The 19,828-nt window shown below is 43.5% G+C and overlaps 1 protein-coding gene across 2 annotated transcripts in view; it reads right to left on the reverse strand.

Moving 5' to 3' along the window:
• Positions 1-19,828, reverse strand: part of LOC135898047 (HEAT repeat-containing protein 3) — a 72,433-nt gene that overhangs the window by 26,753 nt on the left and 25,852 nt on the right. For both annotated transcript variants that reach the window (XM_065426798.2, XM_065426797.2), the window contains exons 4-7: positions 9,133-9,227; positions 8,950-9,059; positions 5,419-5,547; positions 4,640-4,782 (exon numbers count right to left, since the gene is read on the reverse strand). In XM_065426798.2, the coding sequence (XP_065282870.1) occupies positions 4,640-4,782; positions 5,419-5,547; positions 8,950-9,059; positions 9,133-9,227 (477 nt within the window). The remainder of the gene's footprint in view (positions 1-4,639; positions 4,783-5,418; positions 5,548-8,949; positions 9,060-9,132; positions 9,228-19,828) is intronic.

The following is a 19,828-nucleotide window of genomic DNA, read 5'->3' on the forward strand; positions in this document are numbered from 1 at the left end:
TGTCCACAAATGATAGAACCTTGTCATTATAAATGTGTGAATAAAAATTGTGCAAGAAATTTCAATGATATTTTCGCAATCAAGAGTACCAGCTGCCGTATCTTGTATGCTATGAGCCTAATGCACAATTAGTGCATGGTTCAGGCTGGAGAAAGCAAAGCTGCAACACAGGTCACACCTAGCTCACAAACCCACTGTCAGATAGCGCCACATGCATCACTAGCAGCCAAGGCCAGACTTCCATTTTCTGTTGGTTTACAGTACTGTACAAACACCTAGTTCTCTAGCACACTCTAGTAGCAATACACAAAGCTTAAATGTGCACCACAGTAAATGATGGCAGCAGCGCGACATTATAAAAACAAAGACAGACAAGATGAAGACTGACCACCTTCATCAAAGGAAGTACAGAAAGTAAAGGCATTATGTGCTGCCTGCAGAAAAAAAAAAGTAGAAATAAAACCTGTTTCATCCCACAGTGCATTCATTTTCAATTACTGTAATTCAAGGCTGCGACATAATGCTTCCTAAACTCTCTCCTAATTCTTCCCATTCTCCACGCCGCTGACACGCATTACATGAAAGCAACACCCAATACAAGTTTTGTACTGGTACAACAGATGACACAGTGGTGCATTTGACTCCACTTTCCTGCGAGTGCCACAAATACCTGCATGCAGAAACACATATGCCAAAGCTTCTGAAGTCTGCCTGCCTTTCTGTGTGCATGTGATGTGTCAGAATTTCATTAAATTCAAATTGCAAAACAGAACTACAAAAGTAGGGACAGTTGGATGATTTGGTGTAATGACATGATGAAGTAGCACTAGAGAAAAGGATAAAAAAGTTGAAGCAACAAGATAGTGAGCTGTTTTGTTGCAGTCTTAAAAAAAAAAATTCTGAGATTTTCCATGCAAAAACCACAATCTGACTATGCGGCATGCCATAATGGGGGGCTCCGAATTAATTTTGACCACCTGGGATTCTTTAAAGGGACTCTGAAACGATTTTGATGATTTTGTACAAACATACCGAGTCGTTAGAGTAGGTCCTTCTGATCATTAATTGACCCATCTAAGTGCTCCGCATAAAGCGTGTAATTTAATATAAGGTTTTAAAAATGTACATCGCTGCCGATCGCAGCACACTGCTCGGCGGAATTTTCAGCCACCCCTACCCATATGACGTAAATCACCCAATTGACGTCATTAGGGCAAGCTATCCGATAGGCTTCTCAGGGCACGTCATCAATAATTTTTCCACCTTTATGGTGATAAATGATGTTCGTAATAGTTGGAATGTTAGTTAATAGAAAGTAACAGAAAGAGAATGTACAAGAACAATTTCTCACTACACTTAAGTACTTCCGGCACACAGCAAGCATCGTCTGCTTGTGTTACACTGTGCTCCATCTTGACGAGAGCTCCGCGGTCAGTGTCGGTCTGTCTTTTCATGAGCACCATGAATCACCTTTGTTGCGTTGTGTCAATATGTCAAGCTGTGACATTGTGTCCCTATGCAAGGCAGCAGACGAGCAGAGTGGCTGCAGCGCATCTGACTGTCGCTATCTGATCGGCGCCAGAATTTGCACATTTGTGACCGTCCCTTTACACTGGAGGATTAATACCACAATAGCGTTTCGCAAACCTGGTATTCGGGTAAACGGAAGCGCAAGCGGACTGGGCCTGGCCGTTAGACCGTGCCATTTCACGGGATGAGCAAAGGCGCAAATGTGTATGGTCTGCCCGATACAGCCACCTGGTGGCACAAACCAAACACAGTAGCAGTAACGAAGTGTATCTTTACTGCTGGTGTAAATTTTTCGCTCGACCATAATCGTGAACACATGGCTTTTGTAAATGTTCAAAATCTCTTACACTTAGTTAGAGCAATATTAGCTCTTTGATTGGCTGGTTAAGCTCTGCGCAAACAGGTGGATGGACCGTGCAGACCAATCAGGCCGCTCACATACGTCTACGCTGAAGTTGCTTCATCAGTTGAGTTTATGCCTCCACCCATCCGTCGAAAAGCCCAGCCCACCTGTGGTTACCGGAATACCAGACACGTTCGGCGCTGCGACAGAATGCACTAACACACGCTGCTTCGATAGCTCTCGCTTGGGGTCGACTGCCAAGCAGCTGCCGAAAAGGTTAGAGAGGCTTTGCGCGCGTGCTTCTACAGAAACGGAAGTAGACGACACGATGTGCCATCATGACACAGAGCCAATGAAGTCGGAGCTTAGTCCCGATCACTCGGCAAACGAGTTCAGGAGAAAATGCGAGGCTATGGAGGAGGGTAACTTGTAATTGTCCGTAGCTCTCTTCATATGATACGCTTCAAACAAATTGTGGTGCGAATGATTAACTTTAGCTGTACCCTACGCGTCTGCAAAATTTGTCCGAGCCGTTTCAGGGGCCCTTTAATGTGCACCCAATGCATGGTACCAGGACAAGAGTTTTGCATTACACCTCCATGAGAATGCGGCCACCATGGCAGAGATCAAATGCACGACCTCTAGCTCAACAGCGCAATGCCATAACCACAAGGCTAATGTGGTGTGTGTGTAGCAGTCTTGTTGTTTCTTCTTTTTTGCATTGTCTTCAGTGCTGTTTCATCGCAATATAGAACTACTTCACTAATTCGTTGTAAAAAGTACATGATCTTCATCGAAACTAAAATTTTGAAATAGGTACACGAGTTAAATTTCAAATTCCAGCTTTTGAAATTAGGGACTGTGAATTTGAGGTGCACCATGGCTTCAGAAGATGACATAAGTGCAAAAAGCCTTAACTCCAAACACCATTCTTGAACTTGCACATGGATTAGCAGCCCAATCACCAACACAGTGATTGCAATTTAGTTTCTAATTTTTGTGCCGAGCAGCATGCTCATATGACGCTATAGAAGCACATTTTTGATTAGTGAAAGAAGTAGTCGTTGTCAAAAGTACTGAAGCCACTTTGCGTGTAACTATACCTGTTGACGGACAGCATACTCGGACACTGTAGCTCACGGTGTTGCTCTCTCTATCAAGCTTCAAAGCACAAGGCATGCTAAACCTTAAGATATCTTCCCAAGAGATTTCATTATTCATGGATGGCTTAGAAATTTCTGACAAGTACTGTACCACCTTACATATAGTAATATCATAAGAAGCCAACAAACACTGAACACTGAAACACTGCTTCAGAAGAACTTCACTTTGGCCTAGTTGGTATTTACTGCCCGTGCTGTTTATGTGTTCTCTCCCTCTGTCCCCGTCTTATTTGCGGTCAATATGATATACTGAAACACTGGTTTCAGTGTTTGTTGGCTTCTTATGATATGACTAATAAAAATCGGGCCCCTCGGTTAACCCCATTTCTCGTTTTTTACATATAGTAAAGCATTCAAGTTATTTATTGTGTGACAAATTCAAAACTTCAGTTACCATTTTGTTTATACTTTATGTTCTAAATCAACATCAGTTAGCAAGCACAATTCTCAACATACACACAAAGATATAGAAAGCGAATATCACTCAGCACAAGATACGCAAGACAAATTCTGTTAGGCCAAGTTCCCTGGCATGCCGAGCAACTTGTAGAACTCAGTTCAGTTTGTCACATTCCCCGCGTGCCACCTGTAACACCTGTAGGTGCCACTGTAACCAGCCGCGCGGCCAATTTTGGAAATGCACTTGGGAACGCCGGTGTGGCTTCCTTCCACTTTTTACAGGACTGCTATTGTATTGCTATTATTGCTAATATTGCTATTGTACCGATATTTTTTATCTTTTTTGTTGTATTTCTATCCACTCCTGTAATGGTCCATCCTAGGACTGACAGTATAAACAAACAAACAAACAAACAAACAAACAAACAAACAAACATATCTTGCTGCAGATGCATGATTGCCTTTTGCAAGAACAGGCGCATACAGAATTCTTAAGATGCTTAGAATCGAATGTGCAAATCACACACAAAAAATTCGTTCTTTCGATGGCTGTGTCCAATACTGCATACATTGCCATGGCTCAAGAGTCTCAAGGGGCTATTATTAATAATAATCTGTATAATAATAACAGTTAATATACAGCATCAGCATGCGCACGTAAATGGAACTAGGAAGAAATGTAGGAAGGAGAATTCTTAAAGGCACAAGATTATGTGTCCAGGGCAGAGCCAGAAGATGCATGTTTGGAATTTATTTCTGCGGTGCAGCTGCAAATGGCCCACTTTATAGAGTTCAGAATATACAGTTTAATGGTGTGTGGCAAAACAACAGCAACAGATTTCTTTCCTTTCACTCATGATTTGTGCTCCACAGCACATGTGAAGCAGGGAAAATACATTGAGGACAAATGGTAAATAATAAAGCAAGTAAACAGACCTGTATCACTAGGGAAGCCACGCAGTTGAAATGTACTTTTGTACTGAAATTGCCAAGCTTCATGAGACGGCCGTCATTGGTGAAAGAACATTACTGACCATACATTTTATAAGCCTTCTCTAGAATATTTCAGACTAAATAGGGATCTTTAACAAGCGCCAAAGCCTCTGAATAGGCGTTCCTGAACACCATATTTACTGGAAAAAAGTTCAGAGCTTCCATTACAACTTTTTGTGACTAAACAATAAAAACATATAAAAAAGCTTACTTGAAGCTCAGCCACCTTCTCTGACAACGTCTTTATTTGATCAAGCACTGGAAGAGACAGTGCCTTAGCCAAAACAGGAATGAGTGGCAACACAGCAGGCACCAAGGGAACTTCCTGAACTTCTCTGATATTTATCAGGATCCCTGCAGTGGACAAAGTCAAGTGAAGGAAGGCTCAGGGTTAGATGGGCCTATCTAAAATGTATCACAGCAGAAACTGCATTGCATGCAGTTTAACCTAGATATCTAACATGCCTGCCTCCTTCACAGAGCACAAACGGTGGACCAGTTACTACACAAAGTCTTAAAAGTACAAGTGGTGTTTGATTATCTGGATTTCTTTACTATGTACGAAATGGTCGATAGCTTAGAATTTTTTTGTGTTCCACCCCCATGGGAGTGCAGCTGCTGCAGCCAAGAATCACACCTGCCACCTCATGCTCAAAAACAGAATTCCATGGCCACCAAGACACAGATTCCATTTACTGTGTTCAAGCATTTAAAAAAGGTGCCTAGGCTTTTGTATAAGATTTTTTCAATTCGAACTTCTAAAAAATTTGAATCAAGCATGAATGCCCAGACAAAATTGAGTTCATGAAATTCAACTGTGCAGACAACCAGTACAGTGTTTCCCTCTAGTTCCATCCCTACTCTCATAGTTTCCATACTATGCACTATGCTATCACAGTAATCCTTTATAAATTTATTTCAAATCTTTATTAGTCAAGGAAGGTGTATAATATTTAGCAGCTCAGTGAAAAAAAATACTGCATGTGTTACCTGCTGAGAGGACCTGAAGTAGTATTACACCGGGATCTTCCGATAAAGTTTTGAAAATGCTAGCTTCAAAGTCATTCAGACATTCAGCCAGCTCTGCATTGTCCTCAGAAACAGCATGCAAGCAATGGCCTGCAAAAGACACCACAGAAATTGACGTTTACAATTTTTTAAATGTTGGGGAGGGATGGGGGGTGTACGGGGGGAGAAGGAACTGAAGGACACATGCACTTCAATTCCATTAATTTGATGCTGGTTAGTTAAATCTGTCTGAAGGGTCTGGCCAACGGCAATACAATGTATGGGCCAAGCCTCTGATTAGTTCAATCCCAATGTACACACTTCCAGTGCATAACAGCAGGAAAAAAGAAGAGAAGCCTTGTCTTTTAAATGTGCAAACAGTGCAGCTATTTCATTCTCGCAGCTGTCTCTTCCTTTGTCTTTAATTTACAGTGGAAGCAGGGACAGGCAAATTCGCAGGTGTTATGCACAAAAGGAGAGAGGGGTGGGGAGGAATCAATGATAAGGGAACAGAAAAGGCAACGAACAGCAAGGAGCTGATCAACTTTGAGGACCACTTGTTCCTTTCTCCAATTCTCTTTTCCAATTCTAGCCCAGCTGTGGACGTGAGTGGTGTGGCTGAGAGCAGCCGCATGTGCTCTATCTTGGAGGCAATCTGCAGCAGGTACAACTACACGAGCTGTGATGGTTGGTGGCTCCGTCTGTGCTGTGTTCTCAGGCACCTAGTGTTGGACGTTGCATAATCTCAAGTTTCGGAGAAGCATTGAAACTAATGGCAGCATGAAGCTTTCGCTTGCCGCTAGTGCCGCTCTTCATCACGGTAGCGTTCTGATAGTGAGTTTGTATGGTCATCAAGTAAGATCTGTTCATGTTTGCCTGTACACGCGACACCATGCTTGTTAATTTGGAGAGTAAGCGAATGTTTGGCCCTGCAATTTACACGGCCGTATTAACCTTAATTCATATAGCGGTCTAATAATTTGCTACCGCAATCAACGCTTTACCTTTCTGGAAAAAACTGACATTTCTTGTGCAACTGAAATGGCAGAAAAAATTCCAACATTTTTGCTGTTTCCTTTAATAAGACTTAGTGAGCATGACCTGCTTTCATAGAGATCAAATTAACCAAAGTGAACAGAACAGTTCACCCGTGTAGATATTGCCACGTGCACTCTTGAAGTTTTTGACCGCCCACCTTCAGCGCCACTTCGTTATTGCATTTTTGTTGTAGCTTTATGCGCATGCTCTAAGAATAACAAACAATTGAGCTGTCGGTCTCGGTTCGTCATCCGACCTTTAATATTGCTACTTCCACGGCCACCGAGTATCCTTGCGGGCACAATTTCGCCCAATAAACTATATCAGTTTATTGCTCTTTGATGCATTATTTTGACCTTCTTGCGCACCGCTACTACGTGACATTACTACATGCCGTCAAGGACCACAGCCCAGAAGCAGAAACTGAGGAGCTGCAAAGAAGCTGCCAAGGGCAGCAGCTGCCACCAGAATTCAGGGCCTTGCCTGTTCCAGTCAATCAGGTGAAGAAGGCAAGGATCACCCCGATGGTGAGCAGATCAACTGGCCCAGTCATCTTACACCAGCCACAGCAGCCACCGACCTTTCGAGGAGCCACGTCCGACGACCCCAAAGAGTGGCTCGGTCAATTTGAACGGGTCACAACATTTAACTGATGGTCTGACATGGAGAAGCTGCAAATTGTGTACTTCTCATTAGAAGAATCTGCAAGGACAAAACCACAAAGCAACCCTCACCTCTGGGACAGCATTCTGAACGAAGAACGCGCTGAGCTTTTGCTTGAGATGAGAATTCAATGGCCAACCGAGACCGTTACGGTCTACGCAGAGGAACTGAAGTGTCTCTTTCATCAAGAGAAATGCCTGAGGATAAGAAGGCCCGTCACCTCATGAGAGGCGTTCAGCAGGAACTCTTCGCCAGGTGAATACCGTGAACCACCGTCGAGGAATTCATCACTGAAGCAGCTATAATTGAGAAGGTGCACAACATCTGCGGGCGACAGTACAAACACCACCTAGATGCAGTCCAAACCCACGACACGGATTTCAATGGAATCGTCACAGTCAGCCTTAGAGACCTTATCTGCATATCATCTGCGAAAAATTGGGGAAAGTTTGCCCGACAATTCAACCACAAGTAGCATCCCTCTCTGACATTAATAGGGAGGAGTTACAACAAGCCCTAGGCTCAACTGCACGGCCACCTCAGGTACTGCAGCCAGAAGGACCAACACCCGAAGTCATGAGTTAAACATCTGCACTGCAAAGCCAAACATGACCAGCCAGCTCGCGGTGGGAACCCTACAGGCCACCAGTCCGCCCTCAACCTTACACGTTGACGCCACACCCGCAGCACTACACGACACTGCCACAACAAGGGTTATGCTCGCCCAGCTCACCTTAACATGCATCAAACGACAGCAATGCACTGACATGCGCCATTACAACCTATGACAACGCGACCAAGAATACATGCCCGGTGAATGTGTTATGGTCCGGATGCCGATCTGCCACTGTAGTCAGAGTGAGAAGCTGCTTCGCAGGAACTTCGGGCCCCACAAAATTACCCGGCGAATAGCATCACTTGTCCATGAAGTTGTTCCCAACAGAGTGACACAGTCCCAACAACGTTGTGCACGACCAGAAGCTATCCACGTTGTGTGCCTGAAGAAGTCTTTTCACCATTAGCGGACTCATGGACAGTTTTTTCTTTCTTTCATTGCAGGCTTTCAAACTTTCATGTTTTGCTCCCTTATTTTGTTTAAAACATCGGGACAATTTCTTTCCTGGGGGGGGGGGGGGGGGAAGGAGGCAATGCCACGTGCACTCCTGTAGTTTTTGACCGCCCACCTTCGGAGCCGCTTTGTTATCGTGTTTTTGCTGTAGCGCAACGATGCACAGTGATATCATACTATTGATGTGTCCTTGAACTTTTGTTAGATAAATCGGTCAGATAAGCTTGACGCGGATGCTACAAGGTTCTTGGAGCAAGCTATCAGTAATGAATGAGTGAGCTGCCAGTCTCAATTCGACACCGGATGTTCAAGCTTGCTACTTGCGCTGCCGCCGAGTTTATTTGCAGGCACAAGTTTGCCCACTAAACTGCATCATTTTATTGTTCTTCGATGCATTATTTTGACCTTCTTGCACACCGCCGCTATTACATGACAATATTGAGCGTATCTAGCATTCCAACCTATGTCACTACTGCCCTCAATGTGTGAGCATTGAATCAGAATAAACTTAACAGAAGTGCCTACTTCTCCTGGTACACTCTTGTCACAGCGAGAATGCATTGTTTACTCGGAGCAAACAAGTAGCAAATGTTGCCTTGTTTGTACAGTTGTGGACGTGAAAACATTTTTCTTACATTTTCATAGCATTGGAGCTTTAGGCTGAATATTCCTACAGCATATGGAGTGTACAACTCTCTAATCTCTTGACAGGAGCAGCATGGGATAAGAGCAATGGCACTTACCTACAGCTGTTGCTATCCTTGTACCATATATGCCTACATCCATACAGGGAAGCAGCAATGTCCATAACCTTTCTCGGTTGAATACAGACACTGAGGTTTCACTGCTCTCACTGCAAGTGAAGACATAAGAAAATAGTAGCTACAATTAACCTGTGAAAAGGTGCACAGATGTGGTGCACTCACCACAAATTCCACAATAAATGTACGCCTTCATAAAAAACTTCAGTCTTTGAATCTATTTTCTCTTGTGATTCAGCAGGCTTCCAAGGAGAATTGTACTGCAATAAAACGGAAAATAAGTTTCAGTGCCGTAAGAATCTTCTCTAATGTCACAAGCAATGTTGCTGGGGTACCCAAATGTCACTGGTAGAACCTCAGCCATCAAAACATAGCAAAGAATGAAACAAGGTTCTAAGTGACTGCCCACCCGCCGTGGTTGCTCAGTGGCTATGGTGTTGGGCTGCTGAGCATGAGGTCGCGGGATTGAATCCCGGCCATGGCGGCCGCATTTCGATGGAGGTGAAATGCGAAAACACCCGTGTACTTAGATTTAGGTGCACGTTAAAGATCCCCAGGTGGTCGAAATTTCCGAAGTCCTCCACTGCGGCGTGCCTCATAATCAGAAAGTGGTTTTGGCACGTTAAACCCCATAATTTTTTTTTTTTTAAGTGACTGTCCTGACAACTTTTTTATAATAATAATGTTTATTTCCCACCAGTACAAAAGAGGCAAGACTAAAGAGGGAAAAACACTTGAATGAGTCTTGCCCCTTTTACAGCATTATTTCCCAGGGTTACAACTTGACAGTGTTTACATAGAGAATTGAGTAGCCATGGTGGAAAACGACATTGCTAAATCCCTAAGACTGATTTCATGGTCATAACATCTATGCAAATGTGCTTAACAATCAACTTTTAGGTACCACACTTATACTTTGCAGACTTCACTCCTACATGAAGGGAAGGTGAAATTATTATAGAATTGAGCAAAATATTGCAGTTAGCAAGAAAAAACTACAGGGCACAATTTTTTTTTTTTCTGATAACAGAGGCGCTGATATCATGGCTAAATTACTCTGCCCAATTCATCTCCAAGATCTTCTAAAAGCATTCATTATTCTGACAAACATGAGCTGGTTCATTAAGAATAGAGGAAAAAATTGGGGGCTAATCCACTCTGTGATGGTGGAATGCCAGCGAAGCTGTCAGTGTGCTCTTAAATTTACCTCCAATCCATGATGTGAACGTGGTTGGATAGCAAAGCCAAATAAGTGCACGAAACAAAACACATTTGTTTGTAATTGCCATTTAGCATACTTCTTAGTTAATTAGCTTAATGAAACTTGTAAGGACTAGAGTTTTATCCTAGTAGACAAACATGGGGCTATCCATTTCCCTCCCGTAGAAGCTCATGTATTGACAGCAGACGGGAATTCCACAACTATTGCAACTTCACTGCGAACTACCTAATTGTGAACAGCAAATGAAACTCGGCGTAATGATAGTCGTCTTAGTGGCCAACTGTCATAATTTCGGGGGAGTCGTTTTGATAAAACAAGAGTGATGATAGGTATGCATACACATTCTCGTATCACCTCTGTTATTAAATGCGTAAGCAGTTCTATGCCTACCCAACAAGAAAATTGTCCGCCACGTAAGACAATGAATGGCTCATACCCCGTAAGCAAAGAAAAAAAAAACTATCTACCTGAGAGTCTACCGATCTTGAAAATGGTGCCTAGTGATAACTAATCTATTGGAAATGTATAAGCTTATGCATAGAATGAAGCAATTTTGCATCAAATTTGGAAGCTGAGTTTTTGCACACGCAGATTTGCTGACGGACATGAAAAATCCACGGAACCCTAGCCATAAACAGCTTTGCTGTAAAATAAGACATGACGGTAGGTTTCCAGCAATAAAATCAGTTGGAAGTCAGCGTCCGAGCTGCCCTTGTCTTATCTTGCGCTATTCTTATGCTCATTCATTATTCCCTTGAGGTGCTGTTTTATAGTGGTGATGAAAATGAAAAACTTTGCAAATAAACCATATTTTTGACATGAAATCAAACCCAGCAATGAAAAAAAGAAAGAAAGAAAGAAAGAAAGAAAGAAAGAAAGAAAGAAAGAAAGAAAGAAAGAAAGAAAGAACTCGATAGGTGGTGTGGTATGAAATGCTGCTGAAACCTGGAATTGCACACACCACTGCCAGTGATCTGGCAACAGCACGCTGCCGTGGGGCCAGACCGGTGGCCGTGCGAAAACGCATGTCGCTCGCCGCGTACCCTTGGGACCAGCGAAACACTGTGCGCGACATACAAATCTTTCATGGAACTCCCTAGAGGACCCTTTTCATTTGCAGCGCCGCGGCCATAGGAGCTGGCTCCGGGCACGACTGCACCCCTCTTTTTCATTTCTTTCAGTTCCCCATCTAATAGGATGGGTAAAGGAAGGCGCTCTCATGCGGTGTTTCGCTAATCCAGTAGAGAGGCAATCCTCAGGTGAACACGCTCCACACTGGCCTCGGGTACGCAAAGCACGCCGTCTGTTCACCGTTAGCTGCAAAGTGCACTAATTTATGCAAACTAATACCTAGTGCGGTTTGCCTGAATGAACACACGGATGTTGGCAGCTGCCACCCTCCACAGCGAAGGGTCCCAAAGCTGACAGGTGCGGGCCAAGGTGCAAGAATCGGCATGTACTGACGGATAAAAGCCACACCAAAGAGCGAGTTCGGTACCGCGCTTTTCGCCACATGTGCATGATAACGTGAAGCAGGTTTTTAACCACCCTACTGTGCACTTTGGCTTGTACCAATGCCTCCTAGATAGCACAAGGGCGGTGCACATCGATCTGTGACATTATGCTACCCCAGCCGACTGCCATAGAATCTAACTGAGACGCTCCCAAGTAACCCGTCGTCATTTTTACGTCACCGCTTTGGTCAAGCCGGGCTTGGCAATGGAAATTTCGGTCCAAGTAGCATGATGTCAGAAAACAGAGTGCACAGGCCTGCTATCTAGGAGGCGCTGCCTGCACATACTATGTCGATGGGCCAAGCAGCCGCGGTCAACTAGCACGTGGTGCAACGACTCATTTAAACCTTTACCTAGGTGTTCGAAGGCTGTAAAAATTTTTTTATTGCGATGGCAATTATATGATCACTCCAACCGAATTTTCGCCGTCGTTCTCGCAATCGACTTTGCCGTGAGGTTCCGTATATATTTAGGTATATTATGCCATGCCATGCTATATGACATGCGGTATATGCAGGTTCACTCGCGTGATAACAGCAGCTAGAGTGAGGCCGCAAAAAACTTCAGATAGATTAGATTATGGGGTTTTATGTGCCGAAACTACGATCTGATTATGAGGCACGCCGCAGTGGGGGACTCCCGAAATTTTGACCACCTGGGGTTCTTTAACATGCACCTAAATCTAAGTACACAGGTGTTTTCGCATTTCACCCCCATCAAAATGCGGCCGCCATGGCTGGGATTCGATTCCGCGACGTCGTGCTTAGCAGCCCAATACCATAGCCACCAAGCAACCATGGCGGGTCCCAAGAAACTTCCGGTCACGGGCTTTATCAGTCTAGTGTGCCGGAATACAAAGCACATTTTTAAGCTGTTTTACTGTGTGGAAAGTCTATTTTAAAGTTTTGAGATAAAAGACATGCTCATTCAAGACTAATACGTAAAATTTTCGCATAGCTTACCGCAACATTCACTTGTAAATTTGTCATTATGTACAGAGGAAAAGTGTTGAAAATCTGTGCGTTTAGATTTCACCGCACTCCTGCTATGCGACATTGCAGCCAATGCCTTTCTTGCTCGCTAAATTTAGCAGGCTACATCAATGAGCAAAACCGGAAGCCGTCCAGGGCCTATGTTTGTAAACAGTGAAAGGGTCTATATGCTGGTTATATTGCCACACCATTCGATCACTATATTTGCGGATACTAGGTATTACATTCTTGACAAAATTGTTCTTCAGGATTTTGAGAATGGCAGCCCACAAAAAATTTCACAAAACGCCGACAGCGCATTGCCTTTCATCTTAAATCTTCTCAGACTTAAACATTAAAAGAGCGAAACAATAGCAGAGCTCAAAGCTGAAAACAATGTGATTTTATTGGCAGCTGTGCACTACCTCCAGAAGCAGCCCAGGAAAGAGGTTTGAAACATACCCGATACGGAAAAGTGGTGGCAAAGTTGCTAAGAAGGATGTTGGCTTTATTAATAAACACAAATGAAATTGGCCGATGGCAGGATTCCAACAGAGGACTCCCAGTACAACAGCTTGTTTTTTACTTCGCTTACATTTACTTCAATTCATATTGCCACTACAGCTAGGAGTCTTACACTTCGTATAATATCTTAATATGTTGCTATCGCATTCATTGCTTCACCTTTATAGCAAAACTATGATTTTTTTCAAAGCAATTTTTGCAGGTAATAAATTTTGTTCTCTAATAATGCATTCTGCATTCTAATACATCTGCTCTTGCCCTTTGTACATGCCTTGAAGAAATTATTGCCTGATGATTCTGCACATTCTAAGGTGGTGAAGCGAGCAGTAGGAATGCTGTGCAAGGAATCGGCTCTCCGCAAATCGTGCATGCACCAAATGCGGTCTAGTTTCTCAAACCATCTAGATCCTCAAACCAAATAGGCCGCTTTTTAAAAGCTGGTTTCTCTTTGATGGTAGTCAATGCTGTAGCCGAGATTCTGTTGCAAAAAGTGAAGCTTGGAGCATGAAAGGCAAGAGCAGAGGTCCAACAACCGAAGTTGATGCCGGAAGTTATACCCTATGTGCACAAAGCGTCACACAGCTTTTAAGGTTGCAAGCCATAATGGTATGCTGCTAGTTTTTTTCTGCGCCCAACAAGCTTTTGAAGCTGTGCCCTTGAGTTTGCTGTGAAAGCACATAGGGCTGCCGCACTAGGTATGAGAAGCCCTTTGTTAAGTGCTCTAGAGGGGTTGTTTATGTCATCCCCTTGTCTAGTGGGCAGTTGTACATCGGCCAAACCGAACATTGCACAAACAACCGCTTAAGAAAACATGTACAAAAATTAAACAAGGAGGAGGATAAGGGCACACATACGGTGGCCCATGTTACTGCGTGTGGGTGTGATGCTCGATTTTCGGAGATGACCATTCTAGGCAGGAGCGGTAACGCTTCTTTAAGGCTTGCACTAGATGCCTTCTTTATCAAGAAAAACAGATTGGGCATGTGAGTGAACCGTCTATCGCATTACTTGACTTTGAATTCAACTTGCACAACCGCCTTTGGTATACATGAGCCCGTTCGTACTGTTCTGTTTGTGCATGCGTGACTAAAGGAAATGTCCGTAAAATCTTTCGCTGCCATTAAACAGTTGTGAGTAGCCCTTGTCTTTGTCTCCCTTTCTCGTGTCTGTGTTTTATTGTGCTAATTTACCTGCTTTCAAGATTTTTATATTTAAAAATTAATGAAACAGAACCTGATTTATAAACTAAGCTTGTATAGTGAATGTTATGCACTGCAAAAGTTCAGGTGTCAAGTGGAAATTTTTCTGCCGTGTAGCATTTCTGACTGATATGTTTCAGTTGTCTTATGTGTTACAATAACAAGTTCTGGTCGGGATGGATGAGTGGCATAAATCTTTTCAGCACATACGAAATATAGGAGAATGTCTACAGTGAAGTTCTTGATGCAAGCTCTAGCTTCAGCATATGAATTTCAAGTTCTTTAGAATGCTAAATGCATATATAGCTTGCGGCAACTTGTGTAAACCAGCTCGCAATGTTGTGCACTAGAATAAAGAGTTATTATTAATATAATACTAATGCAATTTCAGCAAGGTCTCCAGTTGCATGAATGTTTTTTTGGAACTACCAGCAGCAGATACAAAATCTTCAGCACAGTTTTTCCAAATGTTCACAAGAATGTGACAACGCTCGCGACAGATGAAACAGTGGTGGTACCATTTAGTCAAACGTTCACGGACAGGAAGTGTATTCAGTGTTTATGCACAGTGTCTGACAATATTTCACATCAATTAGTGGGTAAATAATGGCAAATGTACATTATGCACTCACGTCATACAAGCTTAGTTTGCATGGAGACACCATTCATAATTTAACCAAGCGAGGAAGCACAATTGGTGAAGCACCCTGCTGATAGCTTTTCTCAAAGTCTGCGGCAATAAATCGACGCAGGACTATTTTTTTCGAGAACAGTGACACACAACCATAGACTGATATACCTCTTAAAGGGTTTTCACTTTTATTTTTTATCATGGAACCCAAACCCAGGGAGCGCCGCGCATACACCACAGCTGCCTATGCTGGAGCTGCACTGTTTTTCATCTAGCAACATGGCCGCCACTGGCTTCACTCACTCCCATAGGCCGCGGCAGAGACCACCAATCCACAAGTGCATAATCTCCTTCGCCAGACCCCGGGTGAAATACTTGGAAAATAAAGGCGTTAGTGTACATGCATGCTCTTCTAAAGGAGGGTGGTAGGTCTACCGGGCCCTAGCGCCCACAGGGAAAATGAAAACTTTAGGCCTACGGCAAGGCATACATTTTTCTGGTGAAACTGCTCATCATTATGGAGCGGCCCTGGACGCCATTTTCACAATGCAGACATTGCACTTTTTAATTAATATGCGCCATTCAGCACATGCAAGTGTTGCCAAACGAGGCGGAATGTGGCAGAGGGCAACAGCCAGACTAACATTGCAATGGAAATTGTCACTCGAACGCATTAACTTTCAAGGCGACTGTCGTAGGCCGAAGAATAAATGCTGAATTATTATAACTACTTTATTTATTTATTTACTTATTTATTTATTAGGGATACTACTGGACCAGTCAGGACCAAGATAGGAGTGGAGTAATAAAAATACAAAAAGGTGTACATACTAGACAGAACACAAGCACCGTCCAATCGATGCTGAATTGCACTCTTTTAAAACTGGACTTTAAATGAAGGTCAATGAGAAAAGCTTCGAGGATAACGTGGAAGGCAGTCATGGAAACGCCAGGCCACGAGACGGCACTTATCCCACGCTACAAACAGTGTCGTCAGGGCCACGGGGACGACTCACTCATCGACCGGCCGGACATCCTCATGACATGTAGTGCGCACCACCAGGTCCCAGAGGCCACGCACGCCTCTCTGGAAGCGCTTCATATTTCACGTCATCGTGGTGCGAGCGTGCGCGACCCCATCTATTCTTAATGAGTCCCCCCATGATAATCAACATGCCCTTTGTGCCTACGCCAGAAGGGCATCTCAAAACGGCAAGCAGTGCATGCCATCGGCGTGCTGTTGTATATTTAAAGTCAGCACCTCGGGTCAATGATGGATGGCAATATGGTGCAATGGCCCATGTGCACACGGCGAACCCTTAAACACTTACGTTGAAGGCTGATGGCCTCGCCTATGCCACGGTGCTATGTGTGGCCATGTACAGTCGGCTAATCACAAGCACTGGGCACCACCAACCTTGGCAGTGGCACCCAAAAGCATCCCATCATCTGTTTGAAACCCAACAGAATGTGAAATAAGTGGAAGAAAGACTAAAATAGCAGTAGCGTCAGAATTAGTATGGGAGGAACTTCCTTTGTATGCAAGCCATTCTGCATCAAAGCTATATTCCCTTCAGTCACTAATTTTGAAGGACTTCTGATAAACGCGTCAAAGTTATAAAATTTTTTTTCCAAGGCACAACACTCCAGTGAAAGAAAGTCAAGGTCGTAAGATGATGCTCTGTGTATTTTCTAGCGAGTCCTCATGATTACGGAATTATTAAATTTCAATTTAATGTGCAGTCATTCATATCACGTTTTTTCATGAACACTCACAACATGTGAACAAGTTAGATATTGGCAGCAAGCATTACAAGAAAGAAAAAACAATTATTTCACCATTGCTAAAATGATGCAGCATGCTGCACATCCCGTCAAACATGGCAGTGCCTTCACCAAAGTACTTGCCGCAGTACTCAGTGCATTAAAGCCAAATAGAGCCACAGTGAGTATACAAGGGGTTCAATTTATCAGTGGCTCGATGTCCAGTTTTTTTTCCATGCCATCACTGGACAGAACAGGCAAATAAAGTAGCGTACACAAATGTGTACACTGAGACTGAAGGGAATATTAAAAATAACATCTACAGCATTACTTTTTCTTCTCTTCCTTAAACAATACAAACCGCCTAACTCCCACCAAGCTGCTTGCATTGCAGTAATGCATTTTCTTCTGAATCAAACATATACACAATGCCTGTCAACAAGAAAATTTGTGTTACTGGTATGAAGTGTGTGTTGCACCACAATGTGCCAGATAGTGCTTACCAAAAGCTGGGAAAATACATCGGAAACAAATGCTCCTCTTAACACCAACATCCACAGAGAGGTGGAAAAATAAAGCAAAAATCTATTATGAAAAGTGGCTAACAGTGCTGCTGCAATCTACCATCAAGGAGGTGAGTCTGGCCAGACACAAAACAGGACAACTATCACTACATTGTGAAAGGACCACATTATGAAAGCGTCAGGCTGGCACTAAGAGAAAAGTCTTTCAGCGATTTCTAAAGCCTGCAAAACTGCAGCTAATGATTCGAAAAATGTAAGGCTTGTTTTAGTACTTATTTACTAGATGTACTTTCAAAGCCTGAAGGCATTACAGAAAGGTGTCATTAGATACATGACTGATAAAAAAAGCATACTTTATGGTAGTTTTGAAGCTGCTGGGGTCAGTAATAACAGAGATAGGAGCGACGAGGTGTTTTTATTTATCACCGTTTTTTGGAACAAAAGACCAATTGAACAGGTTAGTTACACAAGATGGGACACCAAATATGAATATGTGATCCATACACACACAAAAAAAATGTACATAGGTCGAGAAAGGAGATCGATTCTTAACGTTTGATGAAGTTTTTGAGAGCAGCAGAGGCGAGGATATTTATGGTCTGAAGACAGATAGGGTGGAGTTTGTGTTTTTAATGGATGAAAAACTGCCTTGACAGGAATAATTCGACAGTATGAACCATGCAGTGGAATTCTGGACCAATTCAAAGGTTGTGATGAGTACAGAGTGACTCTTGACCCAGATGGCAGATACATACTACAGTTTATGGTGAATTAATGTTTTGCACAGGATTAATTTTTAAGGATGAAGGTGCTCCGGAGAGCTTACAGAGAATGTAGCCAGGCGTTCGGTTAATTATGTAGGCAACATGCATGAACCAACACAAGTCTTCAGAAATATTGACACACTGACGAAGAAGATGTTTTAATCATCGTCGGAAGAAGACGATGTTCTGGTCTTCGCGTGCTGTCTACCATCTTGTCAGCTGCTATAATTATTGTAAATATTCTGTAAATACATGTCTGACTGTTTTTAACCCCGTAACAATATTAATGCCGTGCTATTAATAAGACTTAGCAAAAGTCCAGGGAAGTGCAATTAAGAGTATAAGGCTGTTAGTGTTGTTAAGGTGGTGGTGTGCTAAGTAAACTCTACTAGCAATGCCTAAATTATGCTGCTACCAACAGGTGATGCATGTGGTAACACAGCAAACATTGAGAAAATGTTCCAAAAGCCAGGGGAACTCATGCTTCAAAGTGTTGTTTACACTGGCTTTACTCAACAAAGTATAACAAAAACATAGACGTTTCGCCACCTATGCGGGTGGCATCGTCAGTACACAATGGCAACAAATGAGAAATACATCCTATTTATCTATGAAAGTGCCGTAAACATCCGGCAGGGGGCCACGGTTAGAGTTACATGAAGATTGATTACGACGGATGAACCATGATTCTACGAACTTTCTTGGGCCCCATCGGTGTTCCCGTGCTAGTGTGGTTACATTGTTAAAATCAAACATGTGTCCCTTTGATAAACAATGATCAACCAATTCTGTCTTGGCACGTGTAGCATGGGTGGCTTTCGTAGCATCTCTTAGATGTTCCTTGATACGGGTGCGACGTCGCCGCCCTGTCTCGCCAATGTAGCTGGCATCACAGTCCGAGCAGTTGACCTTGTAGACGACACCACTTTGTTCGTCCGGAGGTGTGCGGTCCTTTGGCTTCGGGAACACGTTTGCCAACGTGTACGAGGGTTTAAACACAGTTCGAACACCTAAAGGCCGTAAAGCCCTGCGCACTGCTTCTGATACACCGCGGACATACGGAATGCACACAAAGGAAGCTGGCCTTTCGGCCTTGCTCTCACGAGGTTTTTGCATGCGGCGCTGCGTATCATTGACAAAATGCTCAGGGTAACTCCGCTTATGCAATAGAGTGGCCACATTCGTTAATTCTTGCTCCCTCAAAGTTTGCGTTGACGAGAGCGCATCGCAACGAGACAGGAGAGTGCGTACCACGGCATGTTTGTGTTCTATAGGGTGGTGAGAGTCAAAACTCAGCACACTCCCGCTATCGCAAGATTTGCGATATACGGCTGTCTCCACCGAACCTCCTTCGCTCCGTTGTACCAGCACGTCTAGAAAGGCTAGGCTGCCACTATTCTCCGTCTCACATGTAAATTGAATGGCATGATGGACGGCATTAAGCGCCTCATGCATGGCACGCAGGTTTTTCTTTTCGACAATCACAAAGGTGTCATCTACATAGCGGCAGTACATTTTGACAGGGAAGGGTAAGGACGTCATCGCAGCCGTTTCCACGTGTTGCATTAACAGATCAGCCACGATTACAGAAACAGGACTACCCATCGGGACGCCTTCTATCTGGTGATATATGGTACCGGCAAACGAGAAATATGTTTGCTTCAAGCAGAACCTAAGCAGAATCATGATGTCGTCAACAGTCAGGGAAGTACGGCTTTCTAACGTACAGTCCTCCTGCAGGCGTTTC

This window comes from Dermacentor albipictus, chromosome 1, assembly GCF_038994185.2.
Source record: "Dermacentor albipictus isolate Rhodes 1998 colony chromosome 1, USDA_Dalb.pri_finalv2, whole genome shotgun sequence".
NCBI classification, from domain to species: domain Eukaryota; kingdom Metazoa; phylum Arthropoda; class Arachnida; order Ixodida; family Ixodidae; genus Dermacentor; species Dermacentor albipictus.